Source organism: Cervus elaphus, chromosome 4 (genome assembly GCF_910594005.1).
Source record: "Cervus elaphus chromosome 4, mCerEla1.1, whole genome shotgun sequence".
Taxonomy (NCBI): domain Eukaryota; kingdom Metazoa; phylum Chordata; class Mammalia; order Artiodactyla; family Cervidae; genus Cervus; species Cervus elaphus.
The window spans coordinates 35,427,023-35,453,879 of NC_057818.1; the positions used below are offsets into that span (position 1 = coordinate 35,427,023).

At 48.6% G+C, this 26,857-nt stretch overlaps 2 protein-coding genes across 7 annotated transcripts; one reads left to right on the top strand and one right to left on the bottom strand.

The window, feature by feature from the left end:
- Positions 1-557: 557 nt before the first annotated feature.
- Positions 558-23,597, top strand: PHAF1 (phagosome assembly factor 1). 4 transcript variants are annotated; one of them, XM_043898779.1, is made up of 17 exons: positions 558-684; positions 813-933; positions 4,740-4,822; positions 8,577-8,660; positions 12,731-12,774; positions 14,597-14,676; positions 14,961-15,055; positions 15,837-15,934; positions 16,026-16,138; positions 18,583-18,716; positions 19,113-19,196; positions 19,742-19,824; positions 20,203-20,246; positions 20,623-20,666; positions 20,818-20,876; positions 21,448-21,520; positions 22,135-23,597. In XM_043898779.1, exons 2-17 carry the CDS (start codon positions 870-872, stop codon positions 22,219-22,221), a joined length of 1,269 nt encoding a protein of 422 aa, XP_043754714.1. In that variant the 5' UTR covers positions 558-684; positions 813-869; the 3' UTR covers positions 22,222-23,597. The 4 variants fall into 4 exon arrangements, with proteins under 4 accessions (XP_043754714.1, XP_043754715.1, XP_043754719.1 ...); XM_043898780.1 differs by having other exon boundaries at positions 583-699; XM_043898784.1 differs by having other exon boundaries at positions 624-689.
- Positions 23,191-26,198, bottom strand: B3GNT9 (UDP-GlcNAc:betaGal beta-1,3-N-acetylglucosaminyltransferase 9). 3 transcript variants are annotated; one of them, XM_043898787.1, is made up of 2 exons: positions 26,058-26,198; positions 23,191-25,690 (listed from the first exon to the last, which is right to left on the bottom strand). In XM_043898787.1, exon 2 carries the CDS (start codon positions 25,662-25,664, stop codon positions 24,459-24,461), a length of 1,206 nt encoding a protein of 401 aa, XP_043754722.1. In that variant the 5' UTR covers positions 25,665-25,690; positions 26,058-26,198; the 3' UTR covers positions 23,191-24,458. The 3 variants fall into 3 exon arrangements, with proteins under 3 accessions (XP_043754722.1, XP_043754720.1, XP_043754721.1); XM_043898785.1 differs by having other exon boundaries at positions 26,030-26,186; XM_043898786.1 differs by having other exon boundaries at positions 26,026-26,172.
- Positions 26,199-26,857: the final 659 nt, after the last annotated feature.

Sequence of the window (26,857 nt, forward strand, 5' to 3'; positions counted from 1 at the left end):
CTAGGAGGTAGGCTACTTAGCTCCTCTCTAACCTAGTCCGCTCCCCCAACTCCCCCAGCAGCCCCACCCCCGTCCCACCCCAACACAAGTACTCGAACCCACTCCTCGCTTGCTTTGAGCTCGACTCAAGTCCCAGTGACCGCAGAGAGAAGGAATCATTCCTGGACAACTAGAGGCAGCTGCGGCCAGCGTCAGTCTCGGCCCCAACCGGGAGTGGTAAGGCGCTGGCGCGTCTTGAGCTTTGAGGCTCCATGTCCTCTCTCCCCGCTGCGCCTCAGACGGTGCGCTCTTGGAACTCGCCTTTTGCGTTCAGTGACTGTGAGTGGGACGTACATGTAGACGGCAGACAGGTTCTGTATAGCCATGTCACATGTATGTGTTGCGTGGTCACGCATCCTTTTGTGAAACGTGTTCACTGTGGTGTGCGGATGTCGGGGTGCACGGAGTGTGATGCTCCTCATTCCAACAGCTCCCGCACTTCCGGATGATACTCACAGGCCTTTCTGCTATTGCCGGACTGTCGCAACCGCCTATCCGGAGTTTGCGCTGGAGTGACTCCGCCTTAGCTCCGCCCCCGCGACTGAAATCCCGCCTCCGCCACACTTTACGGCCCCACACGCCACTTTTGCTGCAAACGCTCCTGCTGCTGCCGCCGCTGCCCCAGGCTGCTGCCGGTGAAGTGAGGTGAGGTGAGGTGAGGTCAGGTGAGGAGTGGTGTAGGGCCAGTAGCTCTGGCGACGGGGTAGAGGTGGAGAGCCGGGCCGTCGAGGGCCGGCGCGGGTGGTGAGTCACCTGCTGCTTTGTTTCTTAAGCTCCGGTCCGGTCTGCGCTGCCGCAGGGAGGCCGCCCCGGCCCGGCGAGCCGAGCCAATGCTGGATCTGGAGGTGGTGCCCGAGCGCTCTCTGGGAAACGAGCAATGGGAATTCGCGCTGGGTGAGTGTGGGGTCTCCCCCACGACCCTTCTCGCTGATCCTTACTTCTTTCCCTGCCCTTCCCACCTCTGGGCTCTACCCCTTACTCCCCTGCGCCCGCGGCACCTTGACTCTTTGGGACTCCAGTCACTAGATGCCGGCCCCGACCTGGCAGCCTATCGTTCTGCCGGGCCCTGACGCCCTTGCATCAGGCCTCGGCGGGGCCCCTCCCGGGGCAGTGCTACGGTAATAATAACAATAACAATGGCTGACACGCCCCAAACATTTACCCAGGGCCTGACCCTGTTCTCCGGTGCATGATTATATCTGGTTGCCACCGGGGAGGCCTGAGGGTCGCTAAGATTGTTATTTCTGTACCCATTTTACAGACCAAATAGTTAAGAAGTGACTGACACCCTTAAATACCGCCCAAGTAGCTCATCTCCCTTTGCTTTTCTGGGCCTTGTGTAGCCTCTCCAGAAGGAGAAACCTAGGCACCGTTCCCATCGCCAAATACTGGGGAGCTGGTCAAGGGAACTGAGGAGAGTTTTTGTGTGTTAAAGCAACTTCTGACTAGCTTCCTTCTCGTTTTTAATGTGGTCGATGTGTGGTGTAATCCTAAACCCAGACTTTAGCGGAGAGAGTGAAAGGTTGAATGAAATAGGAGTTTGGGTAAAGTAGCATTTGGTTTGTAAAAATGCAGGTTGGGCATTTTGTGGGATTTGGCCCGTGTTTTCCCCTTTTCCTCAATGTCGCTCCCTTTCTGTGTGCAAGTATTTGCATTCAGTAACCCCAGAGTGTGTTTACTTTTATGTTCCAGCACTGGGAAGAAGGGGTGGGGAGCAGGTGTTTGTGCAGGCCTGAACTTTTGTCACACTAATTTGGGCTACTGGACTGAGTCAGCTGCTCCATTGGGCTGCAGTTTATCCTTGAATCTGGAAGACTGCTGTCTATGGAGATAGGGTAGGTGAGAAACTGCAGAACAGATTTGCTGGTAAGATTCTACTGGTGCTCAGTGTCTCTGTGAACTGAACAGCAAGCTGCCTCTAGGTTGTAAGAGCCAGTTTTATTGAGAATTTGCAGTCACCTTCTCTCATACCTTAACTGGTATGAAACACTTCAGCTTCTTGTGAAGCACCAAGAACCTGATTGAGAGGCTAAGGATATCATTGCCTCCAGGCCCTTTTGTTTTGCTGATGCTGTTTGACTTGTAGTTAGGAAAGAACCTCCCCTAAACACAGCTTCTCATCCCAGGACTTCACAGGGCAGAGTGAAATCTATGACTATAGCTTCAACCTGTGCTTGATGGTGTGACTAGGTTGTGTATCTACAAGTACAGTCTCTGGGTCAAAAGTAGTATCATTTGAGATTTGCTAAAAATGAGGTGGGAGAGTAAGGTTTCTTCTATCAACTGTTGTTTTGATACTTTAACCCCTACTCCTAACTGCCAGTTTCTAGGATTCAAGGATTTGGATAGTTCTTTCAGGCTGTCTGAATACCAACCACAAATAGTGAAAAGAGCATTTCTGTATGTTGGGCCTAGAACTGAACTTTGAGGGAAAGTTCATACAGGGAATAAGCCTGATGATTCCTTTTTGGGTCTTGAAAGTCTGCACTTAGGGAGAGTTCCCTGGTGATCTAGTTGTTAGGACTTGGCATTTTCACTGCAGTAGGCTGGGGTTCAGGCCCTGGTTGGGGAACTAAGAGGCTCCAAGCTGTGCAGCATGGCAAAAAAAATCCACGTCTCCTCCAGGTGGGTTACTCTTGAATGACTCAGGACCCAAGATTCCAAGGCCAGGAATTTGATGTGGTTAGGTGTGAAATAACTCTCCCACAAGAAACTGGTTTGTGCCATGTGGTCTTCTCTTTCTCAGCACCTGAGATTATCTGTCTTGCCCACATGAATGTTTACCATTCCCCCTGGGAGAGACAGCGTAGATGCTCCTCAATTTCTGGAATGCCAAAGCTGAGGAATGAATGCATCAACTTGTTCATATTCTCAGTGAACATTTAAGTCTCTACTATGTTCCAGGCCTTGTGCTGGGAAGTACCTTAAGGTCTGGTTTACTCCAGCTTTCTTCAGACTGTAGAATGGGCCATTGAATAAAGGCAGGATCAAATTATCGTTTAAATGTAGATGGGCCACACATTTTTTTAACCTACTGCTTTCTCTGTGAACTCTTCTCTGCACATCTCTCCTCGAATCAGAGGTAAACTGATCTTGAATGTGAGCCACTGTCCTGGCCCAAGGTCATGTGGTGGTCTCTCTTCCTTTCTCTTATTACCTAGTCCATAATCCTTCAGTCTCACTAAATAAATGTTTATTCAACAGACACTATGTGGGTCCCCAGTGCTGGAGATCCAAAAGAGTGGCGAATAACACAGACACTGTCCTTGCACTCCTGAAACTTTGTTTTTGGATTGTTTCTGTGAGTTTCTTCTTGTCTGAAACATAATGCACTCTGTGAAAACATACTTTTTACTGTTCCCCATGTGTCCCTGAGCTTCCCTGGTGGCTCAGATGGTAAAGAATCCACCTGCAGTGCAGGAGACCTGGGTTCAATACCTGGGTTGGGAAGATCCCCTGGAGGAGGGCATGGCAACCCACTTCAGTATTCTTGCCTGGAGAATCCCTTGGACAGAGAAGCCTGGTGGGCTACGGTCCACAGGGTCACAAAGAGCTGGACACTGGAGAAGGAAATGGCAATCCACTCCAGTATTCTTGCCTGGAGAATCCCATGAACAAAGGAGCCTGGCAGGCTACAGTCCATGGGGTTGCAAGAGTTGGACATAACTGAGCGACTAAACTACCACCAGTTTCTCCATCTTCAGCTACAAAGAATGTAATCAATTTGATTTTGGTATTGGCCATTTGGTGATGTCCATGTGTACAGTTCAGCATCTTAGCCACTGGACCACCAGAGAAGTCCCAAGTGTTTGTTTTTTAAACCACCCAAGTCTATGGTATTTTTGTTCTAGCAGCCCAAACAGACTGACACAGTTACACATAGGGGTATATGGAATCTCTTAATGTTATTTCTTAAAACTGCATGTCAATTTAAAAAATTAACTCGAAATAAAAAGTTTCTGTAAATCCAAAAAAAAAAAAGAGTTGGACACAACTGAGCAACTAAGTACACGAGTCCCTGGAATCTTTGAGGTGTTGTTGGAATTTCAGTTTCTTAAACTGCAGCGGGGGTGCATATATAAATTTGTTTCTAATGGGCCATGAGTTAAAAAATCAAGTGTTAAGTTTTAGAGGATGTTTGTGGGTTGATAAGTGAGAATCCAGTGAAATTCTTGGTAAAATAAGTTGATTCTGGTTGACATATGATTCTTCGCTTTTTAAATGAGCGCTTACAAATCATGTGCTCCTGCTGACTCAATGAGGAGACAAATATCAGGAAAAGAGGAAGGACTTGCCTAGGTTATACGTAATCATGGCAGAGTGAGAATCAGAATCTTGGTCCCCAGAGTCATGCAGTCAGTGCATTTCTTTCTTCTTTGGTTCCTACTGACTTGGCTTTTTCCAACCCCTTTGCCTGTTTGGGGATCAGCATAGAAGTCCCCATTTCCAGGAAGTCTTTCTATTTACTCCTTCCCCTTATACAATCCAGTTTTTCTCTTAGTGCTTGCTGTTAACTTTATTCTCTAGATCTTACTGCTTATTGGACTTATTAAACTTTTATTTACTCAGTATGTCCGTAGACCTTAGTGGCCCCCATTCCCACCCCTGGCTTTACTGCAAGGACTAATGCCTAGTACACTGATAGATGTCAGTAAATAGATAGCCCAAGTAACCACACAGGTGTCCTTGCTTTATTTCAGGAATGCCTTTGGCTCAGGCGGTGGCCATTCTTCAGAAGCACTGTCGCATCATAAAAAATGTTCAGGTTCTCTACAGTGAACAGGTGAGTGGTAACTTATTTGTTTACTGAAATAGCATCCCTAATCAGTGACTCACGTCTGGTGGTTGATGCTCTGGGAGATACTGACTGGCAGGGATTCTTAGGTCAATGTGTTTGAATGGGAGTGTCTTCAACACTTAGTCACTTACCAAGTACATTTTCTTTGATTCTGAAACATTTGTAGTTTTGATCATCTAGTGCTGCCAGAAGGAAATGGCAGCCCACTCCAGTATTCTTGCCTGGAGAATCCCAGGGATGAGGGAGCCTGGTGGGCTGCCGTCTGTGGGGTCGCACAGCATCAGACACGACTGAAGTGACTTAGCAGTAGCAGTGCTACCAGAAGTTTAGATGAGCAGTAATAATCAAACTTGCTTTTTGATTATGTTTGACTTACCTACAGGCCCTTAAAAGGGGGGTTTTCAGTGGGAGGTGACTTCAGGGATTGTCTGGTCTTCTAGGGTACTTCCCTTCCACTTTCATGTTTAAAATAGTCTTTTCTGCTTTGTCGATTGCTTTGGTTTGCATTCAGGATTGTTGCAGTGCAGATTTCTAGCTAGCAGACCATCCCAGACTTGAAAAGAAGCAGGTATAGTTCACCCTTTTAATAAGAATGATCTGATAATATGAAAATTGCTAAACATTGGTTCCAAATTAATGGACATGTTTTACTCTTACTTCTTTTGTCTGACTTGTGGTAATCTTTATTAAATGTTGTGCCAATAACTACCCTTAGAGTATAATGTATGTACCTACAAAGACCTTTTCAGTTTCCAGAAAGAGTATATTTTAGGTTAGCACTGGTGCAGAACTTTCTGAATACCAGGATTTTTTAAATTGGGTTTTATAAGTAAAGTTGGAAACATTTTTATAGACCTTTAGAAATAGGATTCTTCTTAACTGTCTAAAAATACTGCCTCTTTGGATTCCATGGTTCTTCTAGGACACAGACGTGCTGCCCCACGGAACAGCCTTTGTGGTGCCCTGTGTGTCATAAACCTCAGGGGATGGTTTAGATCCTACACAGGCTGCAAGATATTCTCAGTGCCTTTTCTGAGACATTTTAAGTACCAATTTGATGATTTTAGTTCCATTCATTTCTATTAGTTTCTGATCCTAAAGCAAATGGCAGCTTATTTTTGATGTGAACGTGACTGAGACTTCTATGTAGCTTCCACATTTGGCTTAGTGTCAGAGTTGAGTGTGTTACCTGTACCCAGACATTACATTTTACAGTACTGTGCACCTCTGACAGCCTACTGAGGCCCATGTGAAAGGTCCTTCTGAGACAGAGAAGGCTTAATTTCCAAGCAAGTATTTGGAAATTCTTGTGCCAACCACAGGACTTGTGGGAGTGGGCAGAGGTTCGTGGAGCCACAGTGCCAAAGTGGTTTCTCTTTAAAGAAAAATGAAGAATGGTGACTTTTCCTCTTTTTTGCAGTCAGATCATACCTAACCTAATCTGACTCAGCATTAGACCATGAGGGAATTACTCAGTGACAAGTAGCAGCCATCAAAACAGGGATAATGGGTTTGCTGCTTGAGCTTGTAGCCATCTGTACATTTAGTTCAATCAGAATTAGGCACCCAGGATTAGATACAGTTGAAAGTAGTCTTTAAACTTTTTAACCAATTTTTTAAATGAGGCTTATTTCTTATATCACTATCTTGTCTGTCATTCTAGTCTTTGGGTACAAATAGTTGTTCTGGCATTAATTAAGCTAATTTCCCCCAATGTCCTCTAAGCAGCTGGAACAACAGGGTTTTAAATCCAGACCTTGGTTCAGATCCATGCTTTCCCCATTTCTTGGTTGTACAGCTGTGGCAAGTTAATAACCATTCTGGTTCTCCAGATGGTTTCCTTATAATAGAATAATCTTTTTATGAGGATCAAGAGGAAATGGCCTCTCAGAGCTCTGATATGGTGCTTCTTAATTGTGCATCCTATCCTCGTTGCCCTCCTTTGCTTCTTTTCCCATTTGTCTCTTTGCTTCATCATTTGACCCCATTAAACATTTCAGAAATATCTTGTTTCCAGCAGATCACACCTTGGAAATTAAATGTGCATGTCGGGAAGAGATGTTAACAACTAACAGAGACAGCTTTATTGAACTGGAAGGACCTCCTTAAACACCACATAGCACATGTGATTTTGGTTCTGGAGATAAAGTACTAATAAAATATTGATTGTGAGGATGATTTGCTTGCTTTTGAATACTGCTTAGTTATGTCCTAAATTGTAGCAATGCCAAGGGAAAAACGATCAGATCTTGGAAATGTGTAACAAAATTCAGATACTCCAACAAAGGTCTTTAAAGATGCTGAAATATTGCTTCATCCTGTTTACCTCCATGGAATAGCCCTCTCAGGAATAGAGGGAGAATAAGTGACCTAAGGTGAGGTTCATTATTCCATTATCTTACCTGAGTCCTATTGGTTTTAGTAAAACATTCATAGAGACCTACTGGAAAATTACAACATTCTTTCTTCTGGTGTTTGCCAGGCATGATGGAGCCACCTGGGCCTACTATCTTGTGAAGACCAGTGGGGTGGAGGGGAGTGGACAGTATGAATTAATGTCAGAAAGCTCTTTCTAGAGAATTTTTCCAGTGAGGCCCATACCAGCAGGGGCACCTGGCTTTCTAGCCTATATCTCTATCTCTGACAGACACCACCTTCAATCACTGGGCCTACCTTAAGAAGCTCTATAAGGAGAGAAACTTCTCTAAATCTTTTTGACAGCTATGTGCCAGTTTTAAGAAAGGACAGGGTTTTGAATGGTGGTGTTTTTCTTCTACTGCTGGGCAGCGTGGTTCAGGGCAATGGAGAGTCTTCAGACTTTGAATTGATTGCTTTGCAGCAGAAGCAGGCAGATGGGACAGACTCCAGGAAAGAGTATTATATGCTGAGTGCTGTGCTTGATGCTTTCTGGTCTACTGTCTCTGTCCTCATTACAACCCTGGAGGTGTAGGGATGATGGTATTCCCATGAAAAAACAGAGAAGTATAGAGAAACACTTAAGGTCACCAGTTCACCAAGTCTCAGGGCCAGCTCTATCCATTGCTCTGCTGCTGCTCTCCTCCCCCCAGGACTCAGAAGGGGCAAATATAGAAATGACTCCTTAGATCTCAGACTTGGGTTTTACAGAAAGAGGCACATGTGACCTGGGATGGTGTGGGGAGGGAGGGAGGAGTGAGAGTGTCATCTCGTACATAATCAGATCACAAGGCACTTCTTTGTCCCAGAATGTGACGAAAAAGAGTCAAAGAATAAAATGTGTTTCCTTTGAGTGGTACAAACAGCCTGGGAGTGAAGGGACATAGGTTCAGCTAACACGCACTGACCATTACTTGCTGAATTTGGATCCTGGTGAGGCCTTTTATAAGGCTTGTATTTCTCATTAACTACTCTGTAGCTTTGACAGCAGTAAATAAACCCATGCTACACATATGGACCCTGGACCTGTGAAAGAAAATGGCCTATATACCCACATAATTTTGACTTTTCTCCTAGGTAATAACTCAAAGCCTGGAAAAGAGGCTCTTTTCAACCAATATTATGAAGCAACAGCTGCAGACTGGAAGTAGAGGACACTGAATTCACAAACCAGTTTCTTCTGGCTTGTAAACCTGTCAGCTGTCTACACTTAGATACTCCCTGTGCACTGCATTTATGTTGTAAGGTTTCAAATTCAGCTGGTGCTGATGAATATGCTTAGTTGTTCAGAGTGTGTATTTATTTATCATTTTGTTTTTTGTAGTCTCCTCTAAGCCATGACCTCATCCTTAACCTGACTCAGGACGGGATCAAACTACTGTTTGATGCTTTCAATCAGAGACTTAAGGTAACTATAAATGACAACTGAAGTTTCATGTCAGGCTGATTAATGTGTGCAATTGTGGAATGTTTCTGAAACTCCTGAGTGGGAGTAGGCTTGTGGTTCAGAGACAGCCACAATATAGGAGACTGAAGCTGTGCCTGTCCTCCTAAAGGTAGAACCTGGGGGTAGATTGGGATGGTTGGAAAGAGGCTGGGAGGAACTTCAGTTCCAGGCTCCAGAGGTGAAGGGGAAAGAGTATTGAAGATACGGAGAACATGCTGGAGGGAGCAGGCTTTTCTGTGTTGAATAGAAAAATGAGAGGAGGTAAGTATTTGTCATAGATTATCCTAAGTCTTTAAAATGGGGCCTGACTGCAGAATAGAACTGGAAGACTTCAGTCAGATTTTTGTATCTTATTGTTTTACTTCATTCTTGGGTCAAACAATAAGACTTGGAAGATGAAAAATGGAACCTTTCTTCCTAAAATGCTGAGGGCTTGGACCTTAACACCACCATCACCGAGTTGACTCTTTTTTTTTTTTTTTTATTGTGGGAAGGAAAGAGCGCAAGGGCCCCGCGAGCACCCACATGCCGTCATCTTCCCTCTCCCTGCCGCCAGGACCAGAGGGAAGGGACACGTGCGCGCACGGAGGTGACAGCCGCGACAGGCGCGCGCCATCAGCCCCCCGGCCCCGCTCGCCCCCCTGGGAAAGGGGACGGCGGGGCCGCCCTGCGGCGCCCCCGGACTCTCGTCCGCGCCACGCCTCTCCCCCCGTCCCCCGTCCCAGCCCGCGGGGCGAGGGCCCGCGGCGGGGAAGCGGAGGAGGGCGCAGCACCCCGAGGCCGGGAGGCGCCGTCAGGGGCGCCCCCCTCTTCTCCCCCGAGTTGACTCTTAAATCCCTTTAAAGAAATCAAACAACTTGCTGGTATGTCTTAATTGGCATTCAAGTACAGTTTACTAGCACCTATTTCAGACCAGGATGTTTTTAGTGCGCTATTTACAAATGCCTGGACATGATAGGTTAGTCATGTAACATCCGACTCATGCCTCAGAGTCACAAGGTTGAATATGGCTCGGGGCAGTGGCATGCTAGGGCTGTCGTCCTGGTTAGCTTACGGAGCTGCTTTTCCAGAAGACTTGGGTACTTCCTACTTCTCACCATCCCATCTCAAGTGAGCTGCTGAGTTCAGAGAGCACATGGAAAAATAACCTGTATATGGAATAAGAATTCTTCGTTTATGCTGCCTTTTCAAAAAGGAGAATTTGATGTGAACACTCTTAGCCCCACAGCACCCTTGCCTCTCTTTATAGGCTCAGTCAACCTGGCCTACTGACCAGCAGCCCCACACTGAGAAAGGGTAGAAGCTGGTCTTCAATGTGGCTTCATCACAGATTGGGGGAAATTAATCTGGAAACACCTTTACAAAGAGCCATTTGTCTTTAACTTGGTAAATTCACTGTAGGAAACTTAACCCAGAAAGATTAATGGGGAGGGTAATATTGCCAGGTATTTATAGCAGGGCTTTTGATAGTAATGAAAAGCTGGAAGTAATCTAAATGGGCAACAGTAGATGGGCAGCCTATGGCAGAATTTCAGCATGGTGAGGAAATATATTTAGTGAGCACTTAGTACCTGTTGGAGAAGGAAATGGCAACCCACTCCAGTACTCTTGCCTGGAAAATCCCATGGGAGAAGCCTGGTAGGCTACAGTCCATGGGGTCGCAAAGAGTCGGACACGACTGAGCGACTTTACTTACTTCCTTCCTTCCTTACTTAGTACCTGTTAGTCATATGGCTGAGTGCTTCCTATGCATTTCCTAATTTAATCCTAACAAGCCCATAAGTGGTACGGCTTACTAGTGAGACAACAAGGGGACAGAAGATAAGCAGTCTACCTGACCCCAGGCTTTTAACTCTGTATTACCAGAGCATAGCGACTGGCTGCTAGGAATAGAAATGGCTTAGGTTCTGTTGATGAATGTGGGAAATAAATGGGATAAAAGTGTGTGAGCATACTATGCACAAATGCAAGGAATTCAAAGTACTGTTGAGTGGGAAAAGAGATAGAGTAGTACCATCTCTCTCCCTCTGTGAGTCCCTATGAAGGGAGGGCTGGAGCCCTGCCTGAGAGTATGGAAGCTGAGGAAGCAGTCCCTCAGGTACCATTGATGGGCACCAGGTCTGACCTGACCCGTCTGCCCCACCATACAAGGGCTTCAGAAGTCGCCCCTCCCCACTGCTGTCCCCTGCAGTTCCCCATCCTCTCACTCCCTGCCTGTGAGAGAGCCCTGTGGAATGAAGCTTCATAAGTCACAATCTATACAGCCACCTGTCTTTTCCTTTCTGATCTTGTCTGCTGCCATAACTTCTCCTCTGGGGAAATCAAGGTCTTTTCCAGCTCAGAGGGTAGAAAACCATGGCTTTCAGATTTCCCCAGCTACCTGTCCCTATGGTCCAGCAACTATCTGTGGGCGAAAATCTGCTTGTTGGTTCTGGCAAGGGACCCACAGTGCTGACCATCTTGGGGTCCTTCACATCACAAGTGCCACAGTGTCACAGGAAGAATACTCTGGAGGCCCACAGGCTGAGTGATGGGCCGCCCTTGGGGATCATTGGTCAGCCATAGTGGTAGCAGTCAGAGGGGCAGAGTGCTACCCCTGCTGCACAAGCAGAGGTTCTGGCTGAGGGTCGAGGCCTCTGGCAGCCTGGGACCCTGGCCTCAGTAAAATGGCACACCCGTTTAGCATGATACACTGCCATGCCCCAGCTTTCTGAAGATACTATCATGAATCACAACTATTCCCCTGCCCTTGCACGACCTCCCTCAGCACCTCTTTTCATGTTTCTGAGCTTCATATTACCCTTAGCTGGCTTCATCCCAGGCAGACTCCCTGACATGTGTTGTGTACCCTTCTGTGCACACTAATGAGCCAGACTAAAAGGAGCCTAGCTCAGTGGGACCAGTGAATGGCCTATACTGGTAGTGTAGGAGAGCGTAGATGGAAATGCTCCAACAGCCCAGGAGAGGCAGTGATTCTTAGCAGCATGTAGGATCAGAATAGCTGCACTTTATAGTTAAGAAGCGCCCAACTTACAGTTTTCCAAGCCAGGAACAGGTCTGACCACAAGTGAACTGCCTGTTATGTCTCTGTTCCTGTGACAGTGCCAGGTGCCCCATCACCCAGTGTCCACAGTCCTTCCCAGAATGAAGCCCTGGTTGTCAGGGCAAACAGATTGAACCAGCTCTGCTTGTGCTTCTGCAGTGGAGGCCAAATCTCCCAGCTGGGGAAAGCAGATGGTTCGCCCATCCTCAGTCAGCTATGCTACTGGCTAGACGTCTAGCCTTTGATGCCATGGACATCAAAGACTTTAGATACAGATTACTTGGCATCACTAGTGGCTGGATGTTCAATGCCTTTTCCTTTGTCTCCTCCCTGAGTTCTTGGCATTTCATCAGACTGAACCCTTAGAAACTTCACAAGGGTCCTGAGGTTCTCCAGGTTGGACCAGATTCTCTTCATTAGGGATATAACAGTATTGTCACACTGGACCTAGGCTAATAAAATGACTTGTTTTCTAATAAGATAGACCCCCCTGTCTTTTTTTTCTTTTTTTTTTTTTTTGTAAACCACAATATTTTGAAACTGTTTTTGAAAGTGACTTGATTTGGGTTTTTATAATGTAATAAAGTATAGCATGAAAGAAAAGGGGCTCAGTATTCCCCTTACAGGTTACAACCTTCACAAGCTGCTTGAATTTGTTTTTGTGGAGGGTTTCACTGTCCTGTCGCATGGTATGTGCAGTCTTATATATGATCCAGCTGTAGACTAGATACAAAAACTTGACCCACAGCATCCATAGACATCATCTGTTGAACCATCCTCTAGAGAGAGGGGGAAGGTGACTTTATGCCATGTGTGGTATGGGGTTTTCTTCCAGATTTAAAAATAAAAACAAACAAAATGTGTAGTGCTTCCGGAGAATTTCAGCTAGTGATTTTTTTTTTCCTCACTGCTCTATAAATGTCTTCTAATTAACCTTTTTCAACTGCAGAGCTCTAATAGGTCTTAAACATTTGCTTTTTGTTTTTAGGTGATTGAAGTATATGACTTGACTAAAGTAAAGTTAAAATATTGGTAAGTTTTCTCCTGGTTTGTGTCCTAGGCTTGGCACATATGGGCTTATTTCTATCCTCAACAATTCTGGGATTACAGCTGGGTGCCATGATTCCCTCAGGCAGCCTCCAAGTCTACTCCATTTCCTGGGGAAGAGAAGGAAAGGTCATTCAGAACACACTGTTAATGAAACACTTCCCATTTGGGTCAGTTTCCTTAATCCCACCACAAAGCAGGACCTCAGTCTGTGACTGTCCCCTGGGTCATAGCTGCCCTTCCCTGCACAGCTTCTTTTGGCACCTTTTTATGTTTTCATGACCAACAAAGGTGGGACAAACCAGATATAGCTGATTCTGAGGCCTATGCTAAAGAGAATGCCGAAAGGATCACTATTGGCGGGGGCAGGGGTGGGGGCAAAATCTGCTTTTTAGAATGAAAATGGGAATAGCCTGTATGGTGCACAAATATTTCAGCCCCCATATGGTAAGTTGCTGTGCTGGCATCTAGAATATTCTGTTCAGTAAGCTTCCTTAACAAGCTTCCCTTTTCAAGGATATCAAAGGGATCTGTTCCTGGGTTGTTTCAAGCAGTATCTGCCAATAGAGAAGTGGATAAACCAGATGCATAATAGCACTGACCCCTGCAGATTCTGGTTATCTTTTAGTCTTGTTGGGGCCTTCGTACCTCATGGTTTGGCTTCTCTTTACCCTCTTAAGAGTCACTGGTGGGTAAGCAAGGGGTCAAGAGTCAGGCTGCGCTGGGTTTGAGTTATGGCTTCTTCATTTCATTACTCTGCGAAATTGGGCAAGTCACTTAACCTCTTTGAGCTTGTTTTTTCATCAGAGAAGTGAAAGCATAAATCTGGTTGCTGAGTTAGGAAAACTACATGAGATAATGCTGATAGAGCATACAGCACAGTGCCTGGTTAAAAACAGAGGTGCTCTAGATGCTAACTATTATATACAGACTAGATAAACAGCAAGATCCTACTGTATAGCTTGAGAAACTATTTTCAATATCCTATAATAAACCATAATGGAAAGAATGTGAAAAAGAATATATATATATATATATATATATATATATATATATATAATTGAATCACTTCACTGTACAGCAGAAATTAACACAATATTGTAAATCAACTATACTTAATGAAATTTTTAAAATGCAAAGGTGTTCCATAATGATACTCATTTTAAAAAAAAAAATCCTTAACCTTTAATCACTCTCCTTAAAGTTAGAAATGACTTATCTTCGTGCTCATCATCTGAAATCACATGCTCCTCTTTGCTCCCAAGCCCACCCCCTCCCAGGTATTTTTCCTTTGCTTGGGATCATTCCTCCCCATCCACTTACCCATTCACCCAATTGATGAGTGCTGGTTCTTCTGCTTGTTAGGAAAACAAGCTGCCTTGCTTGGCTGTATCCTACATTTAAAATGTTCATCCCCTTTTTAAGAAAGTTCCTTTTCAAGACAAACTACTCATAGGCATTCTGGGAAAACACATTAACAATGACTGTTTCTATGATTATTCCTTATCCAAGTCCAAATGCTATGGGGCTGAGGCTGGATTTACTTCCTTCCGAACTGGGCCTGGTCACCATAGATGTCTTAGGAGGTCCTAGAAGGCTAAACCTTTGAATCAGCCTCAGGAGAATTGACTATTTCTGACCTCATTAATTGTCTCTTATTTAAAAGTTCTATAGTTAAACCTTTATTTTGATATAATTATAGACTCAACCCCCCATGTATTTTAAGAATAACTCTTCCAGCCACCATCTCTAATGACCTGTGAGTGCATCTACAAGCCTGGTATTAAAAAGCATCTTTGTTTTTCAGTGGCGTGCATTTCAATTCTCAAGCCATAGCTCCCACCATTGAGCAGATCGACCAGTCTTTCGGTGCAACCCATCCTGGAGGTAAGCCCAGTCCATCTGATTCTTCTGGTCATCTGTAGCAGCCAATAGTAATAAATCTGGCAAGTGGTGCCATGCCAGCCCCAACCTCAAAGCTCCTATCAGATTTGGGGGCTGGTACTTGAGTGTGAAGGAAAGCTCTCTCCCATTGTTTTCAGCCTAGTAAGTCAGTTCAGAAATGAGACACAATGAAAGTGTTGCCAGTCATTACTCCCTGTCAGGCTGGTTTGTGTTCACAGCTTCAGATGCCATTCAACCTTGTCATTTTCTTCTCCCCACTCCCACAGTGTACAACTCTGCTGAGCAGCTCTTCCACCTCAACTTCAGAGGATTGTCTTTCTCTTTTCAGCTAGATTCCTGGACCGAGGCTCCCAAATATGAGGTTAGCCTTTTTCTTTCCCTGATATTTATTGCCCAGTGCCCGGATGATAGGGGGCAGAAGACAGTACCATTGGAGGAGGCTGGATAGGTACCCTTCCTTTGGTTCCCTTAATCTCTGAGGTCTTCAGAGGCCCCTTGGGTGTACAGTGGGTGAAGTTGACAGAACAAAGCCCAGACTGCCGTTCCCAGGAGGAGGGCGCTTCCAACTGAAGTGAGGTCGAGCTCGCTCTTCAGAGGAAAATCCGTGTCGTGTGCTGTAAAACTCCAAACACCGCAGTTTTTCTCAATGGCCTAGAATTTGAGAGAATTCATCCTTCGACAGTGGCATCCTTAGTGTTATGAAATGATAGTTTTTTGTAAGTTTTACATTTTATTAAAGAAGGCATTTCTGCATTTTCTCCCTGATGAAGGAAAGGAAAACAGTAAAATTAAAGATGAACTTGCATGGTTGAGTGAATTTATTGACCTGGAGACAGATCAGACTGTGCTTTCACCTGGCCAGTTTTTTTTTTTCTAATACCTTGATAAATAAAACGAGCAAATTTCAAAGTTTCTCAGAAACCATTCCACACTGCAGGTAACAATACCCAGTGAGAAAATGGATACAGAAAATTTGTACCAAATAAGGCAGTACCAGTAGTACAGTTGTGTCTGAAACTGAGATATTCCTTTTCTAAATTCCCTACTTTTGTGACCTGGCCAGTTCTCTAAGACCATGAGTATTGGGAAAATGCCAGGGCCTGCAGTGAGCTTTTAGTAAAACATTTATCCTGTGTTTGCAGCCCAATTTTGCCCATGGCCTGGCTTCTCTTCAGATACCCCACGGAGCAACTGTGAAACGAATGTATATCTACAGTGGGAACAGCCTACAGGATACCAAGTATGTGTGGGGGAGCACAGGCTTCATGCTAAGGCCATGGGCTCCCTGGGAGGGAGGACAAAGTCTCTGCTCACTCTGTGCCTGCCTCCAGGGCTCCCATGATGCCCTTGAGCTGTTTCCTGGGCAACGTGTATGCTGAGAGTGTGGATGTTCTCCGGGATGGAACTGGACCATCAGGTTTACGACTCCGCCTCCTTGCCGCAGGTCAGTTACTGGCTTTGGGGTGGTGGGTTCTCCATTATAGCCTTGTCAAGATGGTCTAAAATCCCACGTCCTTAGGGATAGTTGGTAGAAAACAAATGGTGCCGACGTTTATGGTTAGAAGTTTTCATTTGTTTGTGAAGGAATAAGACATAGTTTTATTTTGAGCAGCCCTTATAAATGACAGTAAAACTGCTTCCCTCGTCATGTACATCAGCCTCTGTGTACTTAGGTGGTTTTGCAGTGGTACCCGGGTCTTAGAGGTGTATTTTATAGGCTCAGTGTTGCATGTTCTCTCCTTTTCCACCCTTTGTGCTCATTTCTCAGAGTAGACTGGCAAGAGGGACTGCCAGTAGACTGGCAATTGTGATTTGGCCATACCCTGCTCAGTTTTGCTGATTGCAAACAAAAAAGAATTGCTGCCTTCAGTAGCCAGTCTCTCTAAAATCCACACCTCATCCTGTGATTTTCTTGTGTGGACAGTCTCAGCTCCTTTGAACTTTGAATTATGCTTAGGGGTACAGAGATCGTGGAGTTTGCCTCCGTAAAGATGACCTGGGGACTGTGAGCTCCATGAAGGGACCTGTGCCTTCATGGAGCTCATAGTCTAGCCAGCCTTTGTTTGTAAGCTGGGGGTCTTCCCTCAGTCTCTGGGGCATCAGTTCTCAACTGCTAAGAATCTGGCAAATAAATTGTAAACTCACTCCCCTGAACAATTAGACAATTCAAAGCCTCCAGGTTAGAAATCTCTTAAAATGTGGTTTTCTAGCCATGGCAGAACACCAGCTACTGAAAGGAGCATTGTGCTTGTGCTGTAGTTTTTGAAAGAATTGAGATGTGGCGTCTCAAAAAAGAAGATGAGGTCTTCTCAGGAGGCTTGCTGCTTGAAGCAGTGGGGTAGTCAAAGGTAGTGTAAGATACCAGGTGACAGCAAGAGGAGCCTGTTGAGAGTAGGGGGTCTCAGCCAGTTCTGACCACCACCCTGACAGGACAGTCCCAGCAGTCACATCACACTGCCTACAAAACACCTTAAGTCAAGACCTCACTGAGTTATTATCCCACCCAGTACTCATTCAGAGTTCCTGTGGAGTGTGGCTACAGTGATGCCATTCAACTGTCTTGATCGCCACAGTAATGTATAGGAGGACTCACTCAAGGGAATCAGAAACTAAAATAGTCTCCTTGAGAAATTAAGGGTACCTTTACTTGAGGAGACTTCAGATAGAGTAAGACAAGAGAGGAGACTCACCTGTGAAGGGTGCCTCCCGCACAGCCCTGTGTGGGCATTCACAAGGATCTGGTACTTGCAGACTTTGGGCACACCATCTAGCTTGACAGGACTTTCAGTGGTTTCCATAGGTCACCCAGGCTTACCTAAGTGCAGGATTTATACACAGAACTTACTGTGAACTATGCTTCTTTCCCCTGATTTACACATAGCTTTGTGTGTGTGTGTGTGTGTGTGTGTGTGTGTGTGTGGACTGGGATTTGGAACAGCTTTTATTGTACAAGAAAGAGCTTTGTCAGCTGTAAAGCCCTATGCAGAGTAAGGTGATGGTGGTGATTATCATGGTACCAGAAATTATTCCTCCTCAGATTCTTAGCTTCCTTTTATAATTTTGGGCAAAACACTCTGTCTTCCCATCCACAGAATGAGGTAAATTTTACTGTTGGTATGTTCATTGCTATTCCACAACCACTTTGTGTGTGGGGAGGGGGTGGGTATTTAACCAGAATCATTTTTTAAATGTATTAGACAAACTCAGAGTTTAAAGATTGTTCCCAAAGAAGAAACCTTTGGCAAATCAGGTTTTCCGTTTTCACCCACTTTCCTGGTTTGTCTCTTTTTGAGTGTTAGTGTTTGTAGAGTTAGGGAGTAAGTTAGTGGGTACTTAGCTCTTGGCTGTTTTATAGAGTGACCTTCCGGTCCAGTCTCAGGTTGGAGGTTACCATTGAGAAGTACTTCTTATTGTAAATCCTCTATCTTGTTGGGAACCGGAAAGTGGCAGGAGATAACGGCACCTGTGCTGCTGTTTGTTGTACGGCAGTTGTGTGATGGTCTGTTTAGAATGTTTATACCATGAGCGCCAACGTAGGCAGAGACTGCACCTATTTTTCTCACCGTTGTTCCCTCAGTATCTAGCAGAGTGTCCTAGCCCAGGGTGTCAATGACTAAATATTTGGTGAGTCAGTGAGTGACATCTCCAGAGCTCCGTGTTACTTTTGTGGGATTGAGTGAGCCTCTGGCATTGTTTTGAGTAGATAGTGATCTCCTGTAGTATCTCAAGTCCTGGTGACCTGGTATTTCTCCTTACATGCGGTCTTGCCCCTCAGCCAAACCTGATAATGCAGCATGCAGCCACTGGCCTCTCCGGGGCTCCAGACCCTGGGCTGCAGGGTTCCAGGCCCTGACTGGGAACCTGACCACCTCTACTTGTTCTCTGCAGGTTGTGGACCTGGCCTGCTAGCAGATGCCAAGATGCGGGTATTTGAACGCTCAGTGTATTTTGGTGATTCTTGTCAAGATGTTCTTAGCATGCTTGGCTCTCCACATAAGGTCTTCTACAAGTCAGAAGATAAGGTAGGGGAAATGTGTTTATAAAGTGAATAGGCGATCTCTCTCTTTTTATTTAATCAACTTAAACTTAATAGTGAATAAATATAAACTGCTGTTTTCCCAGAGAACCTGTTCTATTAAAGCTAATGGAAAAAAAGTAAAAAACTGATGGAGAAGTAAATTGAAAGCTCTCTTCTGACCCCTGTTGGTCAGATTGTCCTGCCTTTCCTTGGAGACCAGGGTCTAGTCTGCAGTCAACCAAAGCTATCTGGGTTGTTTAGCACCAGCATCGGGGACTCCCACACTCTTGCTTACGTAACAGATGACTGTCACACAAGAAACACCACTTGTAGACTCATTTCATCCAAGAACTGTATTAATGGATTGGATTTTAATTCATTGTTATTTTTTCCCCAACAGATGAAGATTCATTCTCCTTCTCCTCATAAGCAAGTTCCATCCAAGTGCAATGACTACTTTTTTAACTACTTCACTCTCGGAGTGGTAAGTTGTGATTCCTTAGAGAAGTGTTTGATTTCCCTGGGAGTGTGCAGTGTGCTGGGCAGGCCTGTGTGTACACTCGCAGCTTTAACTGTGCTGGCCTCTGGAAGCCAGAAGGATCTGGCAGGTCCTGGCTTTCAGAACAACCAAGTGCCTTGAGCCCCTTGACAGTCAAGGGGGTCCTGAATCTTGTCATTAGCTTTTAAGGCAAAATCTGCGCTCAGTTACATTTTTTAATCTGGTGCTTTTTGTCAGGGAAGATCTCCCTGACCATGTTTGAGTTCCCAAACAGTGGGAACTGTAGCCCTGTGTCCCTGTGGGGCCTACTGGTACAAGGTTTGGAATGAGGAGGCCTGAGATGGTTGGATGTGTGTGTCGTCCCATTGCGCTAGGCCTCAGCTGTCCCCTTGGTTGTTGTTTGGGTCAGAGCTGTTCCCCAAGGGCATCCCCATTGTGTAGTGGGTGTCTTTGAGTAGGACATGCCCTCGAAAGCCCCCTGCCCGCCTCAGTAACTTTACCCACTTGAGCACCCTTGTTTTCTATCCCAGGACATTCTCTTTGATGCGAATACACACAAAGTGAAGAAGTTTGTCCTACATACCAATTACCCTGGACATTATAATTTTAATATGTGAGTATACCCGCACCTGCCCCTCTAGGAAAGAGAGCTTGTGGCCTTGGATGTTTGCTAATTCATGAAAAGTAAATGATTTCCTGAGTGTTTTCTGTTCCTGGTATAGTGTCCATTACCTTATATCTCTCCATTTATACCCATTTTACAAATAGAGAAATGGATTCAGAAAGCTTGGCCTCTTATCCAAGGTGATAGGGTCTTCAGAGCCCCCTGGCTGTGCCCTTTCTGGTTTGACTCTAGGGCCCAAATCTGGCCTCTCCAGGGCTTTGAGCAGGTGTGCTTGATCCTGTTTTTCCTGGGGTGCGGAGTTGAGATGTGGAGGTGGTCAGGTCTCCCAACGGGTCCCACCTTTACCCATCTCCCTTCTCTCTCTAGTTATCACCGCTGTGAGTTCAAGATCCCCCTAACCGTAAAGAGAGGTGAGTGGTCAGTGTCCTCAGGGTAAGGAAAGGGTTTTAGAATCAGTCTCCCATGCGTCGAAGAGATGATGATCCAAGCAGAGAGGGTGGCAGTGGTTGGATGTGTGGACTCTTTGCCCACCTGCTTCTGCCCAGAGCCTCAGCTCCTCTGGGTTGGTCTCTTGGTTCTGGGGGCCACGTGGTTCTTGGTCCGTAGTCTCCTGGAAGCCCTTAAGGTCTTATCCTGTGCCTGTGGGATTGGCGGTTTCCAAACTTCAATCCTAGTGTATAGGGTGGCGAGGGCTGGGTCGCAGGTGGGCTGAGCCATCTACCTGAGCAGATGTGGAACTGAATCCAGGCCAGGCCAGCTACCAACCACGCCGTGTTCTCTTTTCAGAAAACACAGAGGGTCAGACAGAAACATGCACAACCTACAGCAAGGTGAGCTCCTGTTTTTCCCACCTGACACAGTCTGAAAATGGGGAGGCCATGAGCCTACCAGCAGTCTGGTGCCTGCGTCCTTTGGGCCAGCCGTTGGTCACAGTGGGGTCGGGTCCCTGCTAATCCCCTGTCACCCTCATCCCTCTTGTAGTGGGACAACATCCAGGAGCTCCTGGGACACCCTGTAGAGAAGCCTGTGGTCCTGCACAGGTGAGTGGGGGGTTGCTTTCTGATCGCCCCACCCAGCTCCTCACCGCCCAGAAGGACCGGGAACCCTAGCGGTGGGTACGGCTTAAAACCGGCAGGAATTTCTGATGTTGCCACACACTTCTGCCCAAGCCTTGTAAGTTACAACTCGGCCAACAGTTCTGCATATTTACTTGCAACCGGATGGGCTGCCCCTGGGATAGCTCCCCCCTCTCCCTCCTACCTCCAGTTACTCAGAGAGGGAGGCAGTTTGGCTGGCTGTCCGCATCACACCTGCTGCCTGCTTTGGCTCACAGCCCAGCACCTGGTTGCCCTGCTGTCTGAGGTGCCGTCTGCCTGCTGACTGTACACCCCAGTCCAGTTGCATAATACCCTTCTGTGCCAGCGGGGCTGCACGGATTTGGTGCCTGAGTGAGATCCATCACTGTGCCTTGGCCCTCAAGAGCCCGTGTAGGAAACACACTCGGAGCCCTGAGGGACCACTAGCTAACAGCTCCTACCCCAGAAGGAACTGGATGCCCCACCTGGCCTAGGTCTCTGTCTGCCCCTCTAATTCTGGCTTCCCCGGCCTCAGGTCCTCGTCCCCAAACAATACCAACCCTTTTGGCTCCACGTTCTGCTTTGGTCTTCAGCGGATGATCTTTGAGGTAAGCCCTGGGGGTTGAGTGGCTGGTGATCATGGCAAGGACAGGCAAGTGATGGGGGAGAGACTGGGGAGGGCCTGAAGGCCCTACTGGGCGGGCTCATCCAACAAGATGAGGGGAAATGGGGAGCCCACATTTATATTTGAAAACATGAGTACAATAGCAAAGGGAACTGCAGGGCGAGTGGGGCTCTGTCCAGGGGCGTTGGGGGGTGGTCTTTAAATGCCACATGAATGAATGTGCGGTGGGGCGAGTGGCTCTTGAGGCCCCACTGGCTGGGAGAAGAATGGGCTGCCCCTGCTTTCCCATCTGGTTGCCATACCTTCAGCAGACCCCTAGCAGTTCCAGAAGGGCTGGACAGATGGGTATGGTAAAGTTTATGTGTCCTGGAGGAACAGGTAGACACGGGCGTAGATGACCCCTAGCACGAGCTGGGGGGTGTTGAGGAGTCATTCCAGCCCCATGTGCAAGTGTGTTGCACACACAGGTGCTGCCTCAAGTGCCTTCTCTTCTGTCACAGCCCAGGACTGATCCCACTGGGGGTTTTGTGGGAGTTTTGCTGTGCTTACATCCCTTCGACTCCTCCCCGTCAACTCACTGTCCTCTTCTTACGCCAGGTCATGCAGAACAACCACATTGCCTCGGTGACCCTCTATGGCCCCCCCAGACCTGGTGCCCACCTGAGAACTGCGGAGCTCCCCTAGGAACGTCGTGACCCTTGCCCCTCTGCCCTGTGGAACTGTGCATTGCATTCTGTTCCGTGGGCCACCCCGTGGGTTTTCTTGGACATCTTGCCAGTGTGGAAGGGCTGTTGTGGTGTTTTGAGGTGGGACTCAGGCTGGGCACTCTGCCATGGGGTGTGAGGCCCAGATATTCCTCAGTCCGTTCTCAGCCTGCTGGTGCCAACAGGGGACACAGACTGCAAAGAAAAGCACAACTCTGAGCCTTGATACCTGGAGCCGGGAGCTCTCAACTAACATGTGAGGAGACAGGGTTCTGTCTCCCTGTCCCACACATTGGGAAAACTTGGGACTTTTCTATGGCTGAGAACACAGGCACCCAGACAAGGACACGGTCCTGCCTTTGGCCCAACATTGCCACGTGACCTTTAAGGCAAGCAGGTAGCATGTCCATCGTACTTGGTTGCGACTTTTGCACTACATCCACTTTAGTTACTTGATGAGCTGGCTGTGGCCAAGGTGGCCCACCTGCCCTTCCCTGTTTCTTTCTTGCATGCGCTCCCTGCCAGACCCAGTAGGCACACCCAAGTGGTTGAAACACAGCTTTCTACTGTCAAGGTACGTGCCCAGGCCTGGCTGCACTCATCTTGGAGCGAGCCTTCAAGGTCGCCTGTCCCCCTGCTCTGCCCCAACGTGGCTGGTGGGGCTGCATGTTTCCATTCTGTTTGCCTCTTTTATTTAATGCCAAAGTTTTAGCCAAAGACATCTTCCTCCTTTTTTTGTGTGTTTCAGCATTCTGTTCTGCACTGTGGGCTTGGCTCTCCTGCCCTGACTCTGGGCAGTGTCCCCTGGCCGGGCCCTTTCACACGGCTCAAGGCCTCTGGGACTCATGGAGGGCTGGGCTGCTCCCTCTTTGTGGGACTTGCTAAGGAAAGAAGCATATGTGCTTTAAAAATATTAATCCTTTTGAAAAGAATTGAGAAGAGAAATGTATAATTTTATCCCATTTTTAATATTTTGGTCTAGCAACTTGTGATACATAGATGACAATTTTGTGAGGTTTTTCAAATGTGTGTACAGATTTTTGTAAATAGGACTCTTTTGTAATTAATTCATGTACAGCCTCATCCTGTATAGTTTAACAATGAATGTGCGGGGGACCAGCCCCGGGCTCCTGTGTGACGTTCCCATGACTTCGTGACTGATTGGTGTCTTCCTGTGTGGACGGTGGCCTGGCCAGAGACCCCCACACATCCCACTGTGGGGCAGCCAGGACTCTCCCCATCCTCCTAGAATGGGGAATCTTCCTCATGCCCTACCCTACCCCTCCTCCAATAAAGACCTATGCCCTCAGCAACAGCTCCCCATGTGCTGTTGCTGGGATGTTTGTACTAAAATAAGCCTGGAGGCATTGGTGTGTTTTTTGTTTGTTTGTTTTTGAGAAAGGGGGTGGTTGAAGAAGGTGGGGAATTTTCCAGCTGGCATCATCTCAGAAGAGGTTCCTTGGCTCCTCCAAAGGGGGCAGCACAGACTCCAGTGGGTTGCATAGGTGCATAGCTGCATGGGTGCAGGCTCTCCCGTGGGTAGCTGGAGGTGGGGGGAGACCTCAGGTAGGACGGTGTGCCGAGTCCCTGTGTGCCTCCATCCCAGGGGTTCCACCTAGTCCAGGGCTCAGGAGGGGCTGGGCCAGGAAAGCAGATCTAAAGACCTAGACAGAGCTAAGGCTCCAATTTGCACACTGGAGGGGCAGATAGGAAGCAAAACACCTACTTTCAGATTGAGTTGTGGCAGAATGGCTGCCAGTTCCATGAGGACTGAGGCCAGGCCCTTACCCCTCCCTGTGGGGTCCAGCCTTAAGACCTGCATTTGTTGGCATCACTCTAGGGGTTCTAAACTAAGGAGCATGGTCAGACTGCATGAGTCTCTGCCGCCACGCCTCCCCCCATGCATACACTCACATCCCTGCTAGGAGGACCAAGCATGTTCACCCGCTTGGCAAAGAGCCTGGTTCTCCACCGCCTCAGCCCTGGCTATCTGTGCCACCATTAGATTGGTTCCAGATCACCGCCCAGTAGAGAGGGTCACTAGGAGCCAAGCTCAGTCTTCATTGCCTGGGCCTTCTGAAGGCAGACACCTGGATACCCCTTTCTGGGGAAGAACCACATACACAGCACTAACCCGTCTGGGAAATCTACCTTTCAAGCTACCTCCCACTTATATCCTGGGTCTGAATGAGGGGGGCTTAGAGCTGTGACAGGAGGCTAGGGGCCCCACTGGAAAGGGCCAGCAGGAACAGGCCATGGACGCGCACAGGCTGGCCCATTTGGCCCGTGTAGCAGGTGCCACATAAGCCAGATGTCTGCAGCCGAGAGCCCGTGCACTACAACCAGCTCACGGTAAAAACAGGGATCGAAGGTGTGGAGGTGCGGTGCGGCTGAAGGTCGAGGGATGCCAAAAGTGCGGAAAGCAGGATGAGGCTCAGGCGTGAGGTGCAGGCGCTGTAGACACATGCCCAGAAAGACGTCGTCGATGGGGAAAAGCTCAACCTGCGCGCAGGCACCGGCCAGGCGGCGCAGTGTGGCCCCCGAGAGCACGAAGCCGCCGCCGCCTGCGTAGGCAGGGTAGGCTGGCAAGCCGTACACAGCCTCGGGGATGTAGTATTTGCTGGCCCGCACGCGGATTGGCCGCGCCTGCACGATCACGTCACCTGCAAGCAGGTCCTGCGCCGGATCCCTCGGCGCCAGGAACTCCAGCAGGTTTCCCACGTGCACGAACACGTCGGCGTCGCCTTTAAAAACGAAGCGCACGTCGGGGCAGTAGGCAGAAGCCCAGGCCAGAAAGTGGATCTCCTTGAGCGTTAGGTTGAAGAAAGTGTCGTCGAAGGCCCAGAGCAGGATGTCCGCGTACGCGCGGCTCTCGGCACGCAGCAGGGCGCTCCAGTGCGTTTGAGTGCCCTCCTCCGCCTCACCCCCGACTGTGCCTGTGCCCCTGGGTATGCCCAGCAAGAATACCCTGCGCACTAGCGCCCCCTGCACGCGCCCCTCAGCACCCCACGTCTGGCGCACGGCTTGGCGCCGCTCGAAGTCCGCCGCCACCGACTTGACGGCGATGAGCAGGTCGGGTCCGCGGGGGAACGCACCATTTCCTTGGCACTTGTGCGGCTGATTAATGAGGAGAGGGAAGCGCCGCTGGTCCTTGGCGCGCAGATAGCGGCCGAAGTCAAAGGGTCCCGTGGGCGTGGGCGGCTCTGGCGTATCCCCTTCGTAGGCCGGAGGGGCTGCACCCGTGTCCGGGGCCTGAAATACACGGAGCCCTGGAGTGGGCCCCGGCGCCGCCCTCCCTTGTGCTCGCGGCGAGCTCGTCGTCGGGGCCGTGCCTTCGTGCTGCGCGTAGAGCAGGAGGCCGAGGGTGGCGCCGAGGAGCAGCGTGAGCAACGCTTCTCGGCGTAGGCGCAGCCTCCGCCTCATGTCAGCCTGGCCGGCGCTCGCGCCTCCTGCGGAGAGACTCAGTCAGAGGCTCGCGACGTGGAAGCTAACAGCCGGCGGGGGCTCCCACCCCGCGCTCCCGGAGGGGAGGCCGCGGGAGGCCACAGGCCAGGGGTCTCCGGCTACTGGTCGTTCACCCCCCTCCAGGGTCCTTCTATTTTGGACCCCAACTCCCCCCACTGGGATGGACACCCTGAAAGGACAAGAGGTTCCTCCTGTTAGCCGGCTGCCACCCTCTCAGCTCCGGCCCAGGACGGTGCCCCAGAGCCGGGGCCGAGAGACGCGGAGCCTCGGCCCCACCCCCTTCCCGCGCTGAGGCCGAATCCCTTCCACCCATCCCTACCCACCACGGCGGTCCTTGGGATCCTGACACACCTTCGGCCCTTGGGAGTGGCGCGGCCCCGGATGCCAGGGCCTCCGGGGCTCAGCGCAGGGTCCCAAGGGCGGCCATGGACGGGGCCTGGGCCAAATGCAACGTTGGCAGGAAGGGGGACCAGGGCCGCTGCCACGTGACCCTACAGCTGTGTGCGCCCGGACATCTGGAGCTCAGCTCCGCCCTGGCGCCGCGGGAACGCTGTCTCCAAGTGGAGACTAATCTCTGAAAGAGATCCTCACGGTCAGCTCTCTCTCCGGAAGGCTCAGAGAGGTGAGTTTTGGTCTTCGTTCTGACTTAAACTCCCCAGTTCTGCCTTTCCAGGGGACAGGAAGAAGCACTAGCCTTTTTGGTTAGTTTCCCCACCCTTGCCTCTCCGGAGCCGGAAGGGCCTGGGCTGGCAGGAGCCCCAGCGCAGGCGGGCTTGGCATCCCCTGGCCCCTCCCAGGCCATCCTTGGAAGTGCCTGTTTTATGCGTACCAGAAGCCCTGGTTCCCCAGGTACGTGGAGCCCCCTTTCTCCTGGTTCTGCCAGGCCCGCCAGCAGACACAGCACACACAAGGACCAAGAGGACTGCTTGCTGAGTTCTCACAGCCCTGGCAGCAGCTGTCATGGGTGATGCCCATACAGGGATACTCCTTCTCAGGGAGTCAGGTGACTTGCCCAGGATCAGACAGACATGAGGTAAGAGCACTGCCCAGGACTTCTGGAATTCCATCCAGGACTCTTTCCTCTGTCCTGCCTTGCCCCTCTGCCTACTCATCCGCAGGGATTCAGGAGCGGGGGCCAACCTTGTCTGCTG